Raw genomic sequence first — 21,266 nt, 5'->3', positions numbered from 1 at the left:
GCTGTGTTGACTTATTTAGGCCCACAGTACTGAATAGTTATGTTTTGAAGCAATACACAACAATATCATAAAATTTTATACAAGAAATGTCCCAAGTGTCGCTATTTTTGACAAATCTAATACCTGTGTAGAGTAGAAAAAGGCATAAATTGTTATTTGTTGAGGTAAAACACAGAAAAGCTGCTTAAAAATGCCCAAAACACAAAGAAAATGTGACTATACTGACTCACACGTTCAAAATTCTCCTTAATTACGAACTCGTTTCACTATTTTATTATTACCAACCACCACAAACCGAGGGGAGTTCCAGTTTTTAATCTTGAAAATCTGATCACTTTACCATTTACTATATGCGTATTTGTCTGACTTAAGTAGCTTATTCTGAACGTAAATACTTATTTTTAGAGACTTAACTGCGTGTTTCTTTCGTGAGATCTGGCAACCCTGAGAATCTGCCTCCTCTGCGGAATAACGGGGACATCTCTGATTATAATGGCTTAAAAGTAACAAATAAAAAAGTGCAGTTCATTTTGATGTGAAACCGGAGCAGAATGCGGATCAGGCGGCTCCAAAAAGCAAACACATTGAGGTACGTAAACTGTGCTTTTAAAGGAGACGTAACTGAGCCGACGTGAGTGCTTTGAGCTGCTAATGCTAATGCTACCTGTCATTTGCACTGATCATTGTTTACATTTCGATTAAGCTCGTTTTTAATCGTGAAACTCGCTTATTTTAACACGTGCATATGTTATTTTAACCAATAATACTCTATCTCTAACTTAATCGTTTATCTGTTACTCATATTTCTGATTATTTTATTGAAAACTGCGCTTTATCCAACCTTTTGTGTGTTTATTTACGTTTGTTATACATGCATCACGAATTTCGGACTTTCGGTCATCGTGCATTGCATACTGGGAAGGATTTTCCGAAAAAGTGAGCATCAAACAACCGCCAAGTTTGATTTCGCAGTGCGATGTGTCTATTGTCAAAGCCGATCTTTTCAAGTCTTTTGAACCATATCACTTTTGTTTCTGGTTCTGATATTGTCATATTTTAGTTTTGGGATTCGGACATCGTAATTGTGTGGTTGTTGGATGTCCTGACAGCGGAAAACGTCTCGAGAAATTTGTTTGCGAATTCCATAACCGCAAAAGGGAATCAGATCTATCTGTTCAAACTGTTTCTCTTCCCAACGGAATTGAAAAATAGTGAAAGGCGAAGGCGATGGGCAGGATTGATCAACAGGAAGGACCAAAAAGGAAACCTTTGGCTGCCTAAGAAATAATCCCGAGTTTGCAGCGAACATTTTGTATGTGGAGCGACAACAAAGCAAAATCCTGATCCCTCGCTCAACCTCGGTTACGAATTTAAAAAGTCAACACCAAAGTGAAAGGCACCAGCTGTTCACCAAGAAACACCTTCCACTGCAAAGAGACCAAGACGTGATGCTGCTGTAAAACCACAAGAACAAGAAAGTGCAGCTCAGTCTGTTTGTCTTCTGCGCCTCTCACTTAACAAACGGGATTTTGCTTTGTTGTCGCTCCACATAGAAAATGTTCGCTGATGATTTCTTAGTCACCCTTTTTGGTCCTTCCTGTGTAACAATCCTGCCCATCGCCTTCACCTTTCACTATTTTTCTTTTCTGCTGGGAAGGGAAACAGTTTGAATGGAGGTTTACAGTCACACACATCTGATTCTCTTTTGCATTTGTGGATTTCGCAAACAAATTTCTCGAGTCATTTTCCGTAGTTAGGATCCACCAACCACACAATTACGACGTCCTAATCCCAAAACTAAAATATCAGAACCAGAAACAAAAGCGATATGGTTCAAAAGACTTGAAAAGATCGACTTTAACAATAGACGCATCCCACTGGGAAAAGAAACATGGAGGTTTGATGTTCACTTTTTCGGAAAATCCTTCCCAGTATGGATTGCGAAATGACGCAAGTCCGAAAATTCTTGATGCATGTATACTGGCTTGTATTTTTACTCTGCACTTCTTATGAATAAATGTAGCCTATGTAACAAACTATCTCGTCTACATCATAAACGTAAACAGACTGGCTCCTATTTCCTTATCTCATTATTATCTAGGCTATTATTTATTCTGCATGTATAATTATTCAAATATTGTTTCAGCACCTCCGCAGATAAATCTCTTAAAATAGAAACTTCCTCTTCTGTAACTTACCTGTTCTTACTTTTTATTCTGTAACTATAATGATGCATAAATGTACCTCAGCACGTAACAAAATATGTCATTTATTCAACTACAGGTGTTAGTTATTGCTCAAAAATCTAATTAAAATTGGAGATTGGAGATTCTTATGTTTATGGCCATACTGTGGAACTTTCTTGATATATTTCCATGGAGACGAGCAGGTGATCAGACAAGTTACACTGCACATATAATAAAAAAGCACACACACACTTATATTGAATGGCATTTGTAAAAGAGCTGCTTTTTCTGTGTTGTTCTGTTTTAATCTGGGCCTTTATGCCTGTTTATGTAACTGTATGTAAAGCACCAGAAAAGTGAAAAAACTGTATAAATAAAAGTTAAATTAAAGTTATTATTATTATTATTATTTAACTTCTCTTATTCTTGCCTATAGTTTATGGGTCAGTGACATGACGTTGGCATTTTTGTGTCCGGAAGCCACAACTTTTCTAGTTAATAAAATATAAAGGTTTAAACTGTTTAAATGTGAACAGACTTGTGCCTGTTGTCGCTAACATTTAACTCAAAAATATTTGCATTTCTTTTACATTTTTATTTGTATCATTTAACTCACTACAATATATTTGCTACCATATTAAAGTAATAACTTTCATTTAAAATGTAATTAAAGTAATACATTTGTAATTATTCAAAATGCAATTGGACAATAAATATATTAAAGGTAGTTAGATGTTTTGTTGTGTGATTTGGGTGAGTTTTTATAAGGTCAGTTTCAAACAACCTGCCATTTTTTTGTATTTCAGTGAACTGACACTTGGTAAAACAGCAGATGTCATTCAGTGAAACGCTGATATTACAGTGAAATGTGTCAGAAAAAGTGTGTTTTGACATAAAACTTAAACATGTTAGCACTTTCTCTCATTAAATTTAAGTTTTATCCAGTTTTGAAGTGTTTTACTCTTTTTATGAAAAAAATCGACACCAGAGTTGAGAGTAAATGCCGTATTAAGGAAAATGGTGGAATTCTTCAAAGCTTTAAAAAAAAAAAAAACATTTTTAATGGCGTACTTTTTATTTGTAGATCTCAGTTTATGTTTTTCAAAATTTTAAATAATATAAGTTATTTTAAAAGTAATTCCATTTTAGCCATAAGTCCATTGCACCAAATGACATTTTTAAGACGTCCCTGGCTTTAAATGCAGAAGTTTTTTTCAAGGGGCAAATACAAAATGATAAAATATACACTTAAATATACCAGAAAATGTACACATTTTGTATGTCGTTATATATTTTCATTTTTTGAGCATCTGAAAACTGCAAAACGTCACTGACTTTTACACCACAAATGCAAAGTGAATGTTTGCATTTGTATGATTAAATATTTACCTTGTATCTCGTCTTTCTGTAGATTTCCAGCTGATGTTCTGTCCTGATCCTCTTCCGTTTCCATCATGTCTCTGGCTCAGAGGGTCCTGTTGACTTGGGTCTTCACCCTGATTTTTCTCATAATGCTGGTCCTCAAACTGGACGGGAAGGTAAAATAACAGACTTTTTGTTTGTGTAGAATCCCTCAGTCATTCAGGTAGAATCCAAGGCAAAAGAGAAATTTAATTACTCAACTGGACACTGGACACCTGACGTTTGTTTGTCCAGTTGACTAATTGAATTTCTCCTTTGCCGTGTTTTTTTGAGATACTCATTAGGTTTGGCAGACATTTAAAAGGAAATAAAAGAATATTAAAACCAATGCAAAAATGCACAGGGAACAAGTGAAGAGACTGAAGGACGGGGACATGTGGTCAAATTTACATGATCCAGTGAAAAGGCGAGCGGCTGCGTTTTGCATTAACTGTAAACAGGAGAGTGAAGAATAAAGTCTCCATGGAGAAAAGCATCTGATGGACCCATCACCATAAAAGTTACATAGTGCACCTTTAACTGACATCTCTTGAAACATGTCTTCATTGTAAAGATCAAAAATATTGATCTAAAAACAGTATATAACAATTTTTAGAATTTTTCAAAACCATGAAATTGTAAGTATCCCTTTACCATATTTTTCGGACTATAAGTCACACTGGAGTATAAGTCGTACTTTTTTGAGGGAAATGTATTTTATAAAATCAGAGACCAGGAACCGACATTTCATCTTGAAAGTCAAATTATAGTAAAAACAACAGAAGAGAGAACAACAGACTGTTAACGTCACATATGAACAGTTCTTCAGATAATTATAGCATAAACAACAGAACAAGTTTAACAAATTCTCCATCTCACTCCAAATCACTAAATCTATTCAATTCTTCATCCTCGGTGTCACTTCTGAGCAACTCCACGACCTCCAGAGGTAAACAGACGCCGCTTCCTCTTCTGTGTCGCTGTCGTCAGACTCAGCATCAGTTCCAGTTAGAATTATTCTGGCCTTTCTGAATCTCGACAGGATGGTTTCGGTGTCACTGAAGTCCAGACTTTGTCCATCCATCCAGTGACTTCAGGAAAGTTTCATGGTGCATCCTCCCGATGTCACAAGTTTCTCTCTCACTCCAAACTTTGTTTCTGCTGCTCGATTATCGTTTTCAGCTGCAGATTTCGCTACTTGCAGTTTGTAATCTGCAAAATCTGATTTTCTTTTTGAGCATTTGTGTTCAGTCTTCTCTGTCGTCTTTATAAGTTTGTTTAAATGTTAAATTTTCAGTGGTACAGAAGTAATGGTGTGATTGACTGACATGATACAGACAGGACAGAGGCTCTTTCTGCAGGAGACATGTGCAGTAGAGCCAAGTGACAGTGGTACAGGAGGAACAGGAGCAGCAGATACTCACACACAAGACTAGAACCTCTCGACGCTTCAGTCTGAAAATATTAATATATTCAGTTTAATTAAATCTTTATTAAGAACACATAATATCTGGTTCATAGTATTAAAAAAATATATAAATATAAGTCGCACCGGAGCATAAGTCGCAGGAAACACCCAAACCATGAAAAAAAATTGCGATTTATAGTCAGAAAAATACGATACTTACAATTCTTCATCCAACTAGATTATTAATTTTTTTTTTCCTTTTTTCAGGTGCAGTGGAATTGGTTCCTGATCTTCCTCCCCGTGTGGGTGTTCGACGGCATCCTCATCCTCATGCTGGCGATAAAGATGGCGGGGCGCTGCAAACCCGGGTACGACGGGCGGAACGGCTCCCCCGACCTGCGTCTGCGCGCCTGGTACCTGAGCGCCATGCTGCTCAAACTGGGCTTCTGCCTCACCCTCTGCGCCAAACTGGAGAGACTGGCCGACGTGAAGCTGACGTTCGTGTGCATCCCGCTCTGGACCATGCTGCTGGGAGCGCTCATCGAACTGGGCCTCAACATTTTCCCCGAGAGGAGAGAGGCCTAGAGATACACCACCACGGGATCAAAACAGTCTGACATTTTTGTGAGATTAAAAACTTTGGTACAATTTAAATACGCACTGAGTAACTTTCTGGTGCAGGTCGGCCACCAGCTCGTCTCCATCGCCTGAAATGTTTCTCAATCTGTAGTTTAGTTTGAATCACTCTTTATTTGTCAGGGACCTTTGTACAAATTCATTAAGCTTTTAAAAAAGATCATTTGTACCAGATTTTGTTCCTTGGGCAGATGAACACACTAAAAGACACTAAAACACATTAAAAATACACAGTTACAGTGATCCTTCGTTTATCGCGGGGGTTACGTTCTAAAAATAACCCACAATAGGTGAAATTGTATTATTTTTTACACTTATTATAAATGTTTTAAGGCTGTAAAACCCCTCACGACACAGTTTATACACATTTCTCAACACTTTTTACATCCTTCTTAAAACTTATCACTGCTGTCGTCCTTTTGTTATTTTCCTCCTTCTTTATGTAACGAACCGAAGATTAATTTATTCCGTTACGCCGCTTTCAGACGCGTAACTTCTACCTTCCGTCAGCGTGTCCAGAAGTCCAACTTTTTGTGCGACGGTTTGCATCTTCGTTGACATTCTGCGTTTTGTCGGGGAGAAAACTTGCAAACATACAGCACTTCAGAATCACACGGCTAGAGATTGAACGTTTATGTAAATTTGGCAGCTGAACGCATTTTGTACTGAACAAGAAACACGGCACGGAGGAGATTGATTGACAGGTGTACAGTCTTAGCCAATCAGGACGCAGGGGGAGGAACACAATGCACCTTCGTACTCTGTAAAAAGGCCGCGAAAGGTGAACCGCGTTATAGCGAGGAACGACTGTACATTAATCTTACATCTTATTGATAAAAATCTTATTGACAAAAAAAAAAAACTCCACAGATCTAAACTGTAACTTGGCCTGGTGATGTCGCCTGCCTGTTACCATGGAGATAGATTAGTTTAATGACATATTGTGCGCGTTCATACACTGTTAAAAAAAAAACAGGCAAAATTGCACACAAAAAAATCTGCTAAACAGCGAGACTGCGAAAGGTGAACCGCAATATAGGGAGGGACAACTGTACTTTGTAACTTTAAACATCCTTTAAACATTAGTAAATTACATTTCTGGAATGTTCCACAATATGACATTCCATTTTTCATCTTACATCTTATTGATAAAAATCTTATTGACACCTTATTGATAAAAAAAACCTCCACAGATCTAAATTGTAACTTGGCCGGGTGGCGTCGCCGGACTGTTACCATGGAGATAGATTAGTTTAATGACATATTGTGCGCATTCATACACTGTTGAAAAAAAAACAGGCAAAATTGCACACAAAAAATCTGCTAAACAGCGAGACCGCGACAGGTGAACCACGTTATAGCGAGGGACGACTGTACATTATAACTTTAAACATCATTAACATTAATAAATTACATTTCTGGAATGTTCCACAATATGACATTAAATTATTCATCTTACATCTTATTGATAAAAAAACCTCCACAGATCTAAACTGTAACTTGGCCCGGTGGCGTCGCCGGACTGTTACCATGGAGATAGATTAGTTTAATGACATATTGTGCGCGTTCATACACTGTTGAAAAAAAAACAGGCAAAATTGCACACAAAAAATCTGCTAAACAGCGAAAACGCGAAAGGTGAACCGCAATATAGCGAGGAACAACTGTACATTATAACTTTAAACATCATTAACATTAGTAAATGATATTTCTGGAATGTTCCACAATATGACATTAAATTATTCATCTTACATCTTATTGATAAAAAAACCTCCACAGATCTAAACTGTAACTTGGCCCGGTGGCATCGCCGGACTGTTACCGTGGCAATAGATCAATTTAATGACATATTGTGCACGTTCATACACTGTTAAAAAAAAACAGGCAAAATTGCACACAAAAAATCTCCTAAACAGCGAGACTGCGAAAGGTGAACCGTGTTATAGCGAGGAACGACTGTACGTTATAACTTTAAACATCATTAACATTAGTAAATTAAATTTCTGGAATGTTCCGCAATATGGCATTCAATTATCCATCGTACAGGCTTTTTACTGATTAAAAAAAACTCCACAGATCTAAACTATAACTTGGCCCGGTGGCATTGCCTGCCTGTTACCATGGAGATAAATCAGTTTAATGACATATTGTGGAACAGTGCAGGCAAAGATATGACATCCCCATGGAGACACGTGGCAGACCCTTCACTAGAAAAGTTACATAGTGCGTCTTTAAAGTGTTTAAAAGCGAACAGCAGCTCTAAAGCAAAGATGGCTGAAGTCTCTTTCTTTTTTTTCTTTTTTTAGTCGTTTTTTTGCACATGTTACTCCTGGTACTAACAGAACTCTTTTAGGAATAAAGTTTTTGCTTCTTGGCCCAGAAACAGTGAGATTACTTCAGTCAGTTTCGGTCAGGAATCGGAAAACACTAGACGGTTTTGCAAGAACCCTGGAAGTTGTAGACCGTGCACCAGCCAATCAACGAAGAGCTGTGAAGCCATGACGTCAAACTCAAGCGTCTGTCTGGATCGCTTTTGTGGAACAGCACAACAGTAAACAAAGCGTCGAGATGGATGTAGACGAAGACAGACATTCTGTGTTGGCAAGGATTCCTGAGATCGAGGATTTAAAGCCGGAACAAAGAGAATGTTTGGTGAATTTTATGAAGAGGAAAGACGTTATTGTCCTTCTTCCTATGGGATTTGGAGCATTACATACGTCACGACCAAACAACAGCGATTGGTTAAATAAAAAAAAGTACCTGCCTACAGTCGAACGAACGAATCCTAATGCTGTGAGGTCAGACGGTTTCCACGAAGTGAAACTGACTGAATGATGTAAAGCTCTTTGGGCGTCTTGAAAAGCGCTGTATAAATCCAGTGCATCAGAAACGGTACTCTTACTCGAGTATAACTTTGCTGTTCTTTTCTCACTAACGCTCAAAAGTAGAAATGCACCGATCCAAGTTTTTCTGTTCTGATATCGATGTCAGTACTTTGGCTTTAAGTATCACTAATGCCGGGTGTACACTGTGCGATGTCACTGAGCCCCAGATTAAACTGTACGACCAAATCACAGGGTTTAAAAGTTCACAGCTCACGAATCATGTTCTCACACTGAACAAACCGATGCTCAGGATGTGACCTGCCTGAGCACAATGTACGTTCACATAACGACTGGAGTTGTTGTTCCAGAAGTAGAAAACCACGTAATTAGAAAACCACAGACGTGTGGAGACACAGTGTTGATCCAGGCAAAAAACAGACACGCTGCCTTGGCAATTTGTGTAATTCTTTGTGCAGACAAGCCCAAAAAGAAGAGGCGACGAATCTGGTCAAAGAAATGTCTGGGCAGACGTGGGCAGTACGAGTTGTCAGTTCTTCAGAAGGAACTGGAGTTAAGTAGCATCAAGTTTTTCACCAAACTTCTGTTCTGTGTTGCTCGATTAGCTGCGTCCTCCATGTCCTTTGTCCAAAACAGTCGCCGGCGCCATCGTCCTCCACAAACTCATATCCTGCTTCCACTTCTGTGTCCGCACATGGTCAGTCTGACAGATTCTGGCAAATCGACTCATGGAACGACTTCAACAGAGCGAAACCATCACAAGAGGCGACTGGATTTCAAACAAAATTGATATTCTTGCAACCTACGAATGCTGGTCGTGAGGTATTAATCGTTTTTCTTTACCCCATGTTACTACACGAAGCACGACACACGATGAAGCCATAACTCGATCCCCAAAACAGTCGCACGAGTGAAAAATCGGCTCAGAAAAGGTCAAAAATCGCAGTGTACGCCCGGCTTAACGAGATCCGACATCAACACGATTCTAGAGCAGAGACTGAAAATATGATTTATCTTCAGGGTACGGTCAAAATGATCCAAATGTGTTTTATAAATAGTTTAATATTACGACATGTTTTGGGCCAACAGTTTCCAGTAAATCATCTTATTTCACCCGTTTCTAGACCAAAATGGAATATCGGCTGAACTGAATTGATCTTGATCCACCGATATTTTCAATAGCAACTCGTTCCATTTCTGTAGTAAAAATTCTTGCCCATTCCCAGTTTCAGAAATGTAAATAAAAAGCTATTACTCATTATTTTATTTCAGACAGCAGTGATTTGTTTTTCCAGCTGAGCAAATGGACTTAATCAACCACAAACGAATCACAAACAAATATTTAAAAGGGACCAAACCGCTGTTGCCATGACTACTGAAAAATCTACACTGGAAATTAACACTACATTTTTCTTCTGCTGCTTTTCTGCACAAAATGACAAGGCCTGGATCCGTGCTGTTTATCCAGATGCTGCTTAAATCTCTGTCGTTGTCTTCTCTTTGTAAACGGAGGGTCCAAATCGAATTACAGCAGCTCACGTTTGATTGTAAAAGTGTAAAATATTTGTAGATTCATCATTTTTAGTCAGAAATTGTCACGTCGAGATCTCCGGTACTGAATAGAAAGGCAAAAGTCTTAAAAACGCTTATAGTTTTAATTTGCCAGTGTTTAAAATAAAAGTACAATTCTTTTATATGTTTTCAAATGTATGTAGAGAAAATTGTGCATTTATTTATTTTTGTGCCATTCCATTGGATTCTGAAACCTCCTCTGTAACTCTTGCACTATGTTGAGAAGAAGTGTTAGTGACTTGTTTAAATGCATGTCCTGTTAAAATAAAAACGATTTTGCACTCAGTTACAACAGTGTGGATTTGTTTTTTAATCAGTTCAATGGTAATTTGGGAGATTTGTATGCTGAAAGTTAAAAATAAAGCATCCAGTGTCTGACCAGAACTGAAGAAGCAGCTTGGACGAGCTGCGAAAATGAATCAACCAAATAAACATTTGTCCAGTTGACAAATTTAAATTCTTCTTTTGCCTCAAATTCTACCTGAACGACGAGGGATTTTACACACATCATAAATAAAGTTTTTACAGTTTTTAGACTTCAAGCTCCACACCACAGATTGTATAAAAATATGATATTTATATATAGAGTCTATGCTCCACATCATAGACTAGGGGTCATCAATCTAAGGCCTGCGGGTCGACTCTGGCCCCCAATGCCCCTTTGACCGACCCCTCTGCACTCACCACTTGAACTGGCCATATGAGGCAATCCTCAAACATTGTCATGGTCTATTTTTTAAATTACTTTTTGGCAAATAATATCACGTCAGCGTCTTGTATTTTGTAGATTTTTAAGTATTTACATTTAGATTTAAATAATTATATAACGTATTTTCATTTGCTGCCAAATTTTCGTCACCTGACAAACAGTCGCATGCGCAGAGTTCTGTAGTCCAGTTAAAAACAGAAAAATTACTCGTGTTAAAGTACAAAAACTTGACAGAGGGTGCCAAGTTTTCAAAGAACAGTGGACGATTATTTTTTTGTTCAGTGTAAGGACCGTGCAGTTTGTCGGATATGTAAAGAGAGAGTGGCAGTTTTCAAAGAATATAATCGACGTTGTCAGGGTCAAATAATTCTGTTATACGGCCGACCCGAGCCCAGCCCCCATCACAATCAGGAGAGATAATGTGACTCCCAGAGAAAAAAGTTTGGTGACCCCTGCCATAAACTGTATAAAAATATATTCATATATACAGTCTATGCTTCACACACAGGAGCACGGTGGCGTATTGCTGCCATCCACTGGTCGTCCGTGGTACTGCAGTAGAGAAGCTTAGCCCACACTTTCAAATGGAGATTACTGAGATAATCAGAGCTCTAGAATGATTTAGGGAAATTGTCCTGTGCATTTCACCCATCGTTTCAGGATCATCTCTATGATTTTATAGCTTGGCTTGGTCAGGATTACTTTAGCTGGAGGAGTTGACCTGCCTGTGGTGCATGTTTTTGGGTTGATGGGCGACACCGGATTATACTGATACAGCTCAAGATCATTCTAAAGCGATTCAAGAAAGGTTCATTTCTGTCCTGTGAATGTGACCAAGACGCTAGAGATGCTCACAGATTATATCTCTGGCATAGAAACTGCACAGACCTGTCTATCCATCCATCCATTTTCTTCTGCTTTACCCAGGGCAGATTCGTGGTGGCATCAGTGCGAGCAGGGAGGCCCACACTTCCCTCTTCACATACACTTCGTCCAGCTCAGGCAGTCCCAGGCCAGCCCAAAGACATAGTCCCTCCAGCGTTATCTGGGTCTTCCCTGGGGCCTCCTTCCTGTGGGACATGCTTAGAACACCAGGGTCTCCCCAGGTTTGACTACCCCAAATTTAAAACATTTTAAGACCTTTTTAAGACCACTTACATGAAAATTAAGACCAACTTCACACCCATTATGCAGGCGAAAAACACCAAATCCAATTCTAATAATGACCAACCAACTACCGATACTGTAGGCCACTGTGGAATAAACCTAAACTTCCCCATGATCCATCCAACGTCTTTCTCCACTCTACTGATTGTTTACTCACTGCCGCCGGCGCCAGAAACCAAAATATTGTTTGCACATACTCCAAATTAGATGTTTATTCACGTTACACGATTTCACGTTGTTGTTTTTTCCCCTCCCTCCATTTAACTTTGCACTGCAGCCCGGTTGAGTATACAAAAAAATAGGCTAATGAAATTTAAGACCTTTGTGGCAAAAATAAGATTTGGACAACATAATTTAAGACTTTTAAAGGCCTTAATTTAGGAACATGAAATTTAAGACCTTTTTAAGACCGTGCGGCTATCCTGAACACCTCCCGAGAGCTCCTCCTGGCACCTCTCGACATGGAGCAGCAGCGGCTCTAGTCCGAGCTCCTCCTGTGCGACCGAGCTCCTCACCCTTCGCCCAGCCACCCTGCGGAGGAAACTCATTTTGACCGCTTATATCCGCGATCTTGTCCTTTCGGTCTTTACCCAGAGCTCATGACCATAGCTGAAAGGAAGAACATAGATTGACCTAGATCTGTCTGTTTTTACTAATATCGACATCATGAAATCGATTTTTTTTTACTTTAACTGTAGAATCAGTCGGAGTTCACAAGTTACTTCCGTTTTATTCGTGACCATCATGTTAGTTTTGCTCAAAAGTAGTTCACTAATGCCTTTCACTTTCCACCTTTAAGCTTTCATCTCTCAAAAAGCTGTAGTCTAAATGATAAAATACAAGTTTAATGACATATTGTGGAACATTTCAGTCCAAGCTATAACATCATCTTTGATATATGTTGTTTCCTTCTCAAAAACATAACCGCAGTTGTGTTTTTTTTTTTATTCACACAAACCCTGCAAACTTATGTTATATTTATTAGGGGTGTCAAATTATCTCGTTAATTGCGATTAATTAATTACAGTCATATTTAGCGCGTTATGTTTTTTAATCGCGTTAATCTCATTTTTAATCTCTAACTTTACTGTTTCTGTATGCGAGTTGCTTTATTATAAAACCTGTTTTTATGTGTTGTTGGGACAACAACACACACACACACACACACAAAAAAACACATTTATAATTTTTTTTATTTCGGTAATTCCACTCATTGCCGGAAAGCCACACAAAACGCACGCAGTAAGAGCGATGTAAACGTCTGTCGCACAATGGACGAGGTCGAAGAGCCAGTAGAACAGAGCAGCAGTGCACAGGTAAAAACACATTTGTGTCTTGGAAATTATTCTCCCGACGTGAAATATAAAAGAAAGTAACAAATATAAAATCGCCTACAACTGGTGAAAACAACCTGCATAGACTCATGATGTCTGCACTACTGTCCTATACACAAACACACACAAACACAACACAAACACACACAAACACAAACACACACACACACACACACACTTCATCATCGTCATCAACCTGAGAACGCGCGGACCACGTTTCCTTCCGTAGTTACTGCGTGGACACCGACGTGCTCCCGTGAGCCGCGTGTGGATCGTGTTTTCTCGCGTACGCGGCGTAAACCGAGCTTCCTCCTGTGAGCCTCTAAACCAGAACTAACACCAAGACTAAAACCAGGACTAATCCAGTCCAGGACTAAACCAGGACTAAACCAGAACTAAAACCAGGTCTAAACCAGGTCTAAACCAGGACTAAACCAGAACTAAAACCAGGTCTAAACCAGGTCTAAACCAGAACTAAAACCAGGTCTAAACCAGGAATAAACCAGGTCTAAACCAGAACTAAAACCAGGTCTAAACCAGGACTAAACCAGAACTAACACCAGGACTAAAACAGGATTAATCCATTCCAGGACTAAACTAGGACTAAAGCAGGTCTAAACCAGAACTAACACCAGGACTAAAACCAGTGATCTCATATCTAAAGCATTTCTCTATCAATAATATTTTTAATATGGTTAAGGAAAGACTGGACTTTTTATTGTCTTTAAGTAGACAAAAGTTATTATGTTCAGATTTCCTCGTCTTTGCTACTTTACAGCAAACAGTTTCTTATTCATGGAGACTTGGGCTCAACAGTCAATTTGGAGAGATTTGTTAAACAATAAATGACTTTATAAAGTCACTTTTTTTAATCTATATCAGTCTTTTGATCTGCCACAATAATGTAATAATGAATTTAAATGAAAATACCTCAAATTGAAGCTTTTCTCAGCAATTTTTAGGTGAGATTAAAATGAGATTAATTAGATTAATTAATTACAGATCATAATTAATTAATCTCTCAATTTTTTTAATCGCATGACAGCACTAATATTTATATTTGACAATTCTCATTATACTGCAACCAGATTATGAGGAACTGAGAAAAAAAAACAGAACCACAACCAGGAAACATATTTATACAGTGAACCTTTTTATTAACCAGGCTCATATTTGAAGTAAAAACCACACTACAAGTTCTTCTCTTTACAAAACTTCTTATATACACTATAGTGCTGCTAACAGTCAAAATTCACAATAAAAACAAAAGGATCCTTGAGATAAATAAACTCTTTCAAACAAGACTCAATATTATTATGAATATTTATTATTTCCAACCATAACTTTGTCACATTTGTACAAAAATAAGATCATTTTCTGTTCGGGGTGTCTGTATTTGAACACCTTTAAGCAGAAACTTTAAGCTGCAGAGTGGTCAACCTGGCAACGAATGCGAAACCACCGCCGCCTCTCTCCACCTCAGGACTAGATACTGTGCTTGAAATGAAGTTATCAAAGGTAAAAAATACAATTGTTTTTAGTCCAGTCACATATATTAAAAGATAGTTTAGTTTCGGTTTTAGTTTTTGAATACAGAGCTGTGCAAAAGTTGGGTGTTTTTGTTGGGAAGGGTCAATGTTTATCGTAGTTTTACATTTTACGTTTTAGAGTTAAGTGTCTGTTTGTGTAACGTTTGGAAGAAAATTACAAAAATCCAAAATGCATCGACAATTACGTGCAGTTTTCTGGCAGTTCAACCTTTCATTCAGCAAAATAAAAACAAAAAGTGTAATTTATCTTTGATTTGTTGAACAATTTCTACACTTGACTTTAAAATGTCATTACGCTATATGCACAGACAGCCATTTTGTGTTAAAGCTGCATTGTGTAACTTTTCTAGCAGAGGTTCCGTCATCTCCCGTATTGCCTGGAATGTTCCGCAGTCGGACATTAAGCTTATTTATCTCCACGGAGACGGCGTAGTACGTTTTTAGGTCTGTAAAAACCCACGTTATCGAGTAAATGCACGAGGTGGAGACGTTTAATGCCATATCGGGACATTCCAAACCGAGCAACGACATCGCCACGGAGACGAGCAGCTGGCAGAACCTCTACCAGAAAAGTTACTCAGTGTACCTTTACCTGGCAACCCAAAGTGAGGGGTTAGTTCTGGTTTCTGATTGGATAATTGGCTTTAAGAACCAAAACACAAAATATAAACGTGACCAACTTTAAAATTATATGAAATGTTCTTGCCTTTTTTAGTAATTAAACTGACAAAAAAAAGCAATTCTTATCCAAGCCAGGACTTTATATCTGAAGAAAAAATCATATATACTGTCTGGGAGGAGACCGAGGAGCATCAAAGCCAGAACATCTCGGGTGAAGTCGGGCTTTTTTCCTGCGGCTGTCAGACTTTCGAACCGTGCACTGACTTCTGCTTAAACCGCCGCTCTATCCTGCCATGCGTTTTTACTTGTCCTTGTTTATTGGAACTGCTAAATGCTCGTAAATGTCCTTTTTAATATTCCTTACATGGCTGGTGTTTCTGGAAAAACTACAGAGGATTTTCAGACAACATGAGATCCTGGTCTATTTCAAACCTACGAACACTTGGAGACAGAAACTGGTCGACCCAAACGACAAAAACAACCGAGCCACAAACAAATCAATGTGGTCTACTCCATTCAGTGTAATGAAGACAGCAGTGAGCGCGAAACAAAACAGCCACTTCACAAGAGGATGTACCAACACAGACGAGAGAGCAACACTGGACCTCAGTCTGCTGTGCATCTCCATCTAAAAGCCATGTGCCACTCTTTTGAGAACTGGTTCGAAACTGGAGTTAAAGAAGCTATTTTTGTTCTTCTCTAAACAGAAACTGAGAACTCAGATACCATCTATTCGTTCTGTCATGTGTTTCTCTCGCATGCTTCAATAATAAATAAAGAATCTTGAACCTTGAGATTCTTGTTATGAGGGACTTATATGCAGTCAGTAAACATTCGCCCTCCAACCAGAGAGTAATTGGGTCCAATCTCAAAAGAAGTTTTACTCCTGAACTAAAAAAGGCACAACAAAATATTTTATCGGAAGTTCCTTTTGTTTAGACAGTGACGGCATTTTTGGGGCTTAAAAATGCAAAAATCTGAAACCACTCTCTAAAGCTGAATATGCTTCACCGTAGCGTTTCCGTCTACACTGCCCAAGACGCAAAACTCTGGTCAGATCTGCTCACGTCGTGTACGCGTTTATGTCACATACAAACAGACACAAACCTGGCCCCATACCCTTTTGCGTCACCGTATCCACGCAGATTTCCTCCTGCAAACACTCGCAGCGCTACTTTTGCGTCTTCTGTTCAGTCCGTCCTCATATAAACGTAGCCTAAACCAATTATTTTTTCTTCAGATATGAACAAAGGCTGCAGTATGTTCACAGATTTGCAATTAATCTGCGACAAATATGAAATAGTGTTACCCCGACAGCCCAAGAACTGAGTCAAAACAACTCAAGAAAGCTATACTGACCTATATTTTGTGTTTTGACAATCACCCAAACAATAAATAGTCGTGTTTCTTTATAGAGTAGTAACTTTTGCACAGCTCTGTAGCTTAAAGACTGCATGGGAATATGATATAAGTGTACAGTCTATAAAGAAAGGTAACAGACTGTAACGTAAGGCTTGTATTGTATTTTGTATTGAATTGACAGAACTGCTTCACTCTGCAGCGTTGGACCTTTAGTCGTTCAGGCACTGGGTAAATCTGGTGGGCTACATTAGTAAGTGGGCTGTACAAATAAACAGGCATTGTTAACCATGTATGCTTCACAATTTATGCAAACATTTTCAACAAAAGCTCAGGAACAGTTTCGTTGACAAAGACCCACTCAGTCGTACAGTGTTACAGGGCCTATATTATGCATTTTGAGGGCTTCTTTTTGTACTACTTTTTTACACCTCAGCCTTGAGTTTTAGTATTTTCTTCAGTTCAGATTAGTTTAGAGTCAAGGTCATGGTGATTTCTGGAGTTATCAGGCTGTTGAAATGTCGTTTTAAGTTAAATCTGATCCCATTTTTCACGCATGTGCAGGTTTTGACAAGGATAATAAAGCAAAAAGGGTAAATTTATGCAACAAATTTGACAAAAATGTATCGTAATTTCCACACTATAACCCTTGAACCCTGTGGATAATGAAAAGATGCGGCGAATATACGGATGGATTCTTTGTTTTGCACATTGTCCATTCATATTTACGGTAGATGGTTTGGAAACACAGCGGATGCGACGCAGCCTGAGTGCAGAAAACGCCGCTGTCCGTGCGGTTACACATGGATCTAGGGTTAACGTGAAAGTGCAGCATTTGCTAGAGATGTTATCAGCACATTAAAACAGTTTATCGCCGTGTGAAAAAATAAATTATGATGCTAAATTAACATTCGTGACGGGGATATGTCGTAATGACCCGTATGTGTAAATGACGAGAAGAAACGTCTAAAACTCCAGTAGCCGCAAGTCCACTCATACCTGATCGATACAACTAACCCTAACCCCGAGAAAGTCTGAAATCTGCTGAAATCCTCCAAGACACCGACATGATACAGACAGGATAGCGGCTCTTTCTGCAGGAGACATGCGCGCCAAGTCACGTAGTCTGATAATCCCGTCGTAATACTGTCGTTTTACTGCTGTGTTACAGGCACTGCTCTGAATAAGCATGTACCGGTATTTAATAAAAAATTTAAACATGTTTCTGTGTAAATATCTCAAGTTACAACGTCTATACCTGTGGCCGAGGAAGATGCTCGTTTGTTTGTGTTTCGGAACTGTTATTTTGCGCTTCATACACACACCCTCCTCATGGAAAACACACAAAGAAATGCAGATGACGCAGCTTTTAAATTAATCGATGGATGTGTCTGTAGAAGAAGGAAACAGAGCTGCTGCACGTGAGCTCGGCATCAGTGAGGCGACGGCAGCGCGACGAACTGACTCGACGCAAAAAAGACGACAAAAAATTTCAGAGACGATAAAAGCAGACGGCCCGAACTTGAAAACGTTCTTGAAGACATGGACACCTGCGGCTTATATTCAGGTGCGGTCTATATATTTACAACTTCAAAATTTAGTTAAAATTTAGTTGAAGCGGCTTATATTCAGGTGCGCTCAATAGTCCGGAAATTACGGTAGATATTTTAAAATCCACTGTGCTTCTTTTACAGTTTTTGAAGATCCGATTTCTCTTGTCTTTGTGAACACGCACCAAAATCAGATTTCATTATTGGCTAATCGGATTATTCTTTTCACTGGCCATGTAAAAGAATGAATTAAGTGAAGATATAAAGTTTTCAACAGGACAAAAAGCAATAAAAAAAAGCAAGTTAATTTGAGCACTTTTAAAAATATAAAGTGGGAATCATAAGAAGTAGTCAAAAAGCCGGACTAATAATGCATAATATAGGACCTGTAATTGCGTTTAAAATCCTTCTGAAATACATAAATAGTGCTTTGGGAATTCATTCTCAGTGTACCATCTGTTTTACATAATATATATTTGTATAAATCAAAATAAAAACATAGTGCTAATACTATGCTAATACAGTGTTTTGGGTGGCAAAATTTCTGAATACTGGAAGAACCTGACATCGCCCTTTTGAGAGTTTTTGCGAAGATATTCAATGAAAATGTTTCGTTTTTGTCGCACCAGGAGTGTAAGTTTTCAGGTTCCGTCATCTGCACGTTTTCATGGAGATGTTATTGCTTTGCCTGGAATGTCCCGCAGTATGGTATTAAACTCATCAACGTCCGCAGACCAGCTCAGGTAAGATCTGCGGAGTTGCGGCACCGTTCACAGTACGAACGCTTGATGTTTTTGATTTTAGAAGCTGACGGTGAGCAGGGTCGCCTCCCCGCAGATCTGACCTGTAACTTGGTCTGGTTTGGTCTCCATGAAGATAGAAAAGTTTAACGTAGTGACGGGCAAATGAGACGGAGCTCCGGAGCACGTCTCGTTCTTTCTGAAACAAATTGCTCCGAAGCGCTGCCTCGGAGCTCGTCTCGCAGCAGCCGCTCACGTGACCGAAGCGTCGAAGTGTGGGTCCCTCCCCCGACTGCTTCGCTCTGCGTGTCAGTCGCTTCAGCGTATCGAAGCGTTTCATTGGCTCGGCGAATGTTCCGCTCTGCGATTGGTTCAGAGTGTTCAGCGCATTTCCGTGGTTTGACGAGAGCTAAACTGCTACAGTATAAAAGATGCACCAATATTTCTTAAAAATGTTGGGTAGCGAGGAGTACTGTGTGGCGTTAGTGGTGATTTTGGCGACTTTTGGCATTTATTTCATTTTCGATGGCATCTACAAGTGGAAAAAAGTGATCCATGGTTTGGGATCACTTTGATCTAATTCCACCAAACAAGGAAACACCTATTTTCTTATTTACAGCTGCTTATTTATGTTGCTCTTTACATATTATTTTAAATCATCATTATTATTGTTATCTTATTCTGAACACAAGTATTGTCTTACACTAACAATACTTCGTCGATGCTGAGACACCTGCGTGCCAATGGTTAAATTTGTCCACGAGAGGTCAGTGTTTCTCCGAGGCCTCAGACACGTCGAACCATTTGAGACAATATTGCGACTGAGGTGTCAATGCTTCACGAGGCTCCGTTCGGCCCATCACTAGTTTAACGCCACACTGTGAAACATTCCAGACAAAGCAATAACATCGCCGTGAGGAAAATAATCTGATGGACCAGTAAAATTACACAATGCGCCTTTTAAACAAGTTCGAATAATGTAATTTTACTATTAGTTTTTTACAGCTCTGACTTTATATCGGCCCATACAGCTTTAAAGTTAAGTTAAAAGTTCCTATAATGAGAAATCCACACCCAAAACACAGGGAGAACATGCAGACTCCACACAAAATACCCCCACATGGTCTGGGAATCGAACCTTCTGCTTTTTAGCTCATCACCGTGCTACTGTGAAAAGGCTTTTGTTTTTACGTCACAAAACCATTGAGGCTTCTGTTTGGAAGATTTGAAAGATGGAAGCGACCAGACCTGAATATCTGAACATTAAAGGGCCCAAATTACACTATTGTCAGATCGATGTTGTAATGTTTCCTCATCACAAACTGTACCTGGAGTTATGTTTTGTTTCATTCACACACAAACCTGCATATTTAAGCTGTATTCTTCTCACAAACTGAAAAACACTCCGTTCCACCTTGTCATGTCATGTGATAAAACAGGAAATGCTCCATTGTGTTTTGAAACTTCACACACCTTCACTAGAATCATGTAGTCACATTTCAATACATTTCATATCTCTATTTTAGCCAGGCTGGTGCCACCTAGTGCCTCTGCTCAATTTCATTTCTCTCCAGCGACTAGGTCAGAAATCAGAATACACTAGACGGTTTTGCAAGAATCCCAGAAGTTGTAGACCGCGCACCGGCCAATCAGTGAAGAGCTGTGAAGCCATGACGTCAAACTCAAGCGTCTGTCTGTGTCCCTTTTGTGGAACAGCACAACAGTAAACAAAGCGTCGAGATGGATGTAGACGAAGACAGACATTCTGTGTTGGCAACGATTCACGAGATCGAGGATTAAAAGCTGGAACAAAGAGAATGTTTGGTGAATTTTATCAAGGAGAAAGACGTTATTGCCCTTCTTCCTAGGGGATTTGGAGCATTACATACTTCATGACCAAATTACAGTGATTGGTTAAAAAAAAAAGTACCCGCCTACCGTCAAGCGAACGAATCCTAATGCTGCGACGTCAGACGGTTTCCACAAAGTGAAACCGGCTGATGAATCAAGCTTTTATTTCACACCTGTCTCTTTCTAGATTTTTTTCTACTTATTTAGAATTTATTATTACCATTTTTATATTGTTTACTCTTTGTTATGTTATATTATATTGTGAGGTGTGAGCTATTGTGTCCAAATAATTTCCCTTGTGGATCAATAACGTTTGTCTAAGTCTAAATATACAGCACT

At 38.9% G+C, this 21,266-nt stretch overlaps 1 protein-coding gene across 1 annotated transcript; it reads left to right on the top strand.

Moving 5' to 3' along the window:
- The first annotated feature begins 443 nt into the window (after positions 1–443).
- LOC110160010 (transmembrane protein 60-like) lies at positions 444–6,795 on the top strand. Its single transcript, XM_020924615.2, has 3 exons — positions 444–589; positions 3,598–3,724; positions 5,263–6,795. Exons 2-3 carry the CDS (start codon positions 3,641–3,643, stop codon positions 5,578–5,580), a joined length of 402 nt encoding a protein of 133 aa, XP_020780274.1. The 5' UTR covers positions 444–589; positions 3,598–3,640; the 3' UTR covers positions 5,581–6,795.
- The last annotated feature ends 14,471 nt before the right edge of the window (positions 6,796–21,266 follow it).

This window comes from Boleophthalmus pectinirostris, unplaced genomic scaffold (assembly GCF_026225935.1).
Source record: "Boleophthalmus pectinirostris isolate CB_2022bp ecotype Guang Dong unplaced genomic scaffold, ASM2622593v1 HiC_scaffold_18, whole genome shotgun sequence".
Classification (NCBI taxonomy): Eukaryota; Metazoa; Chordata; class Actinopteri; order Gobiiformes; family Gobiidae; genus Boleophthalmus; species Boleophthalmus pectinirostris.
The sequence above is the reverse complement of the archived record's forward strand: the minus strand, read 5'-3'. Positions and strand labels throughout refer to the sequence as shown.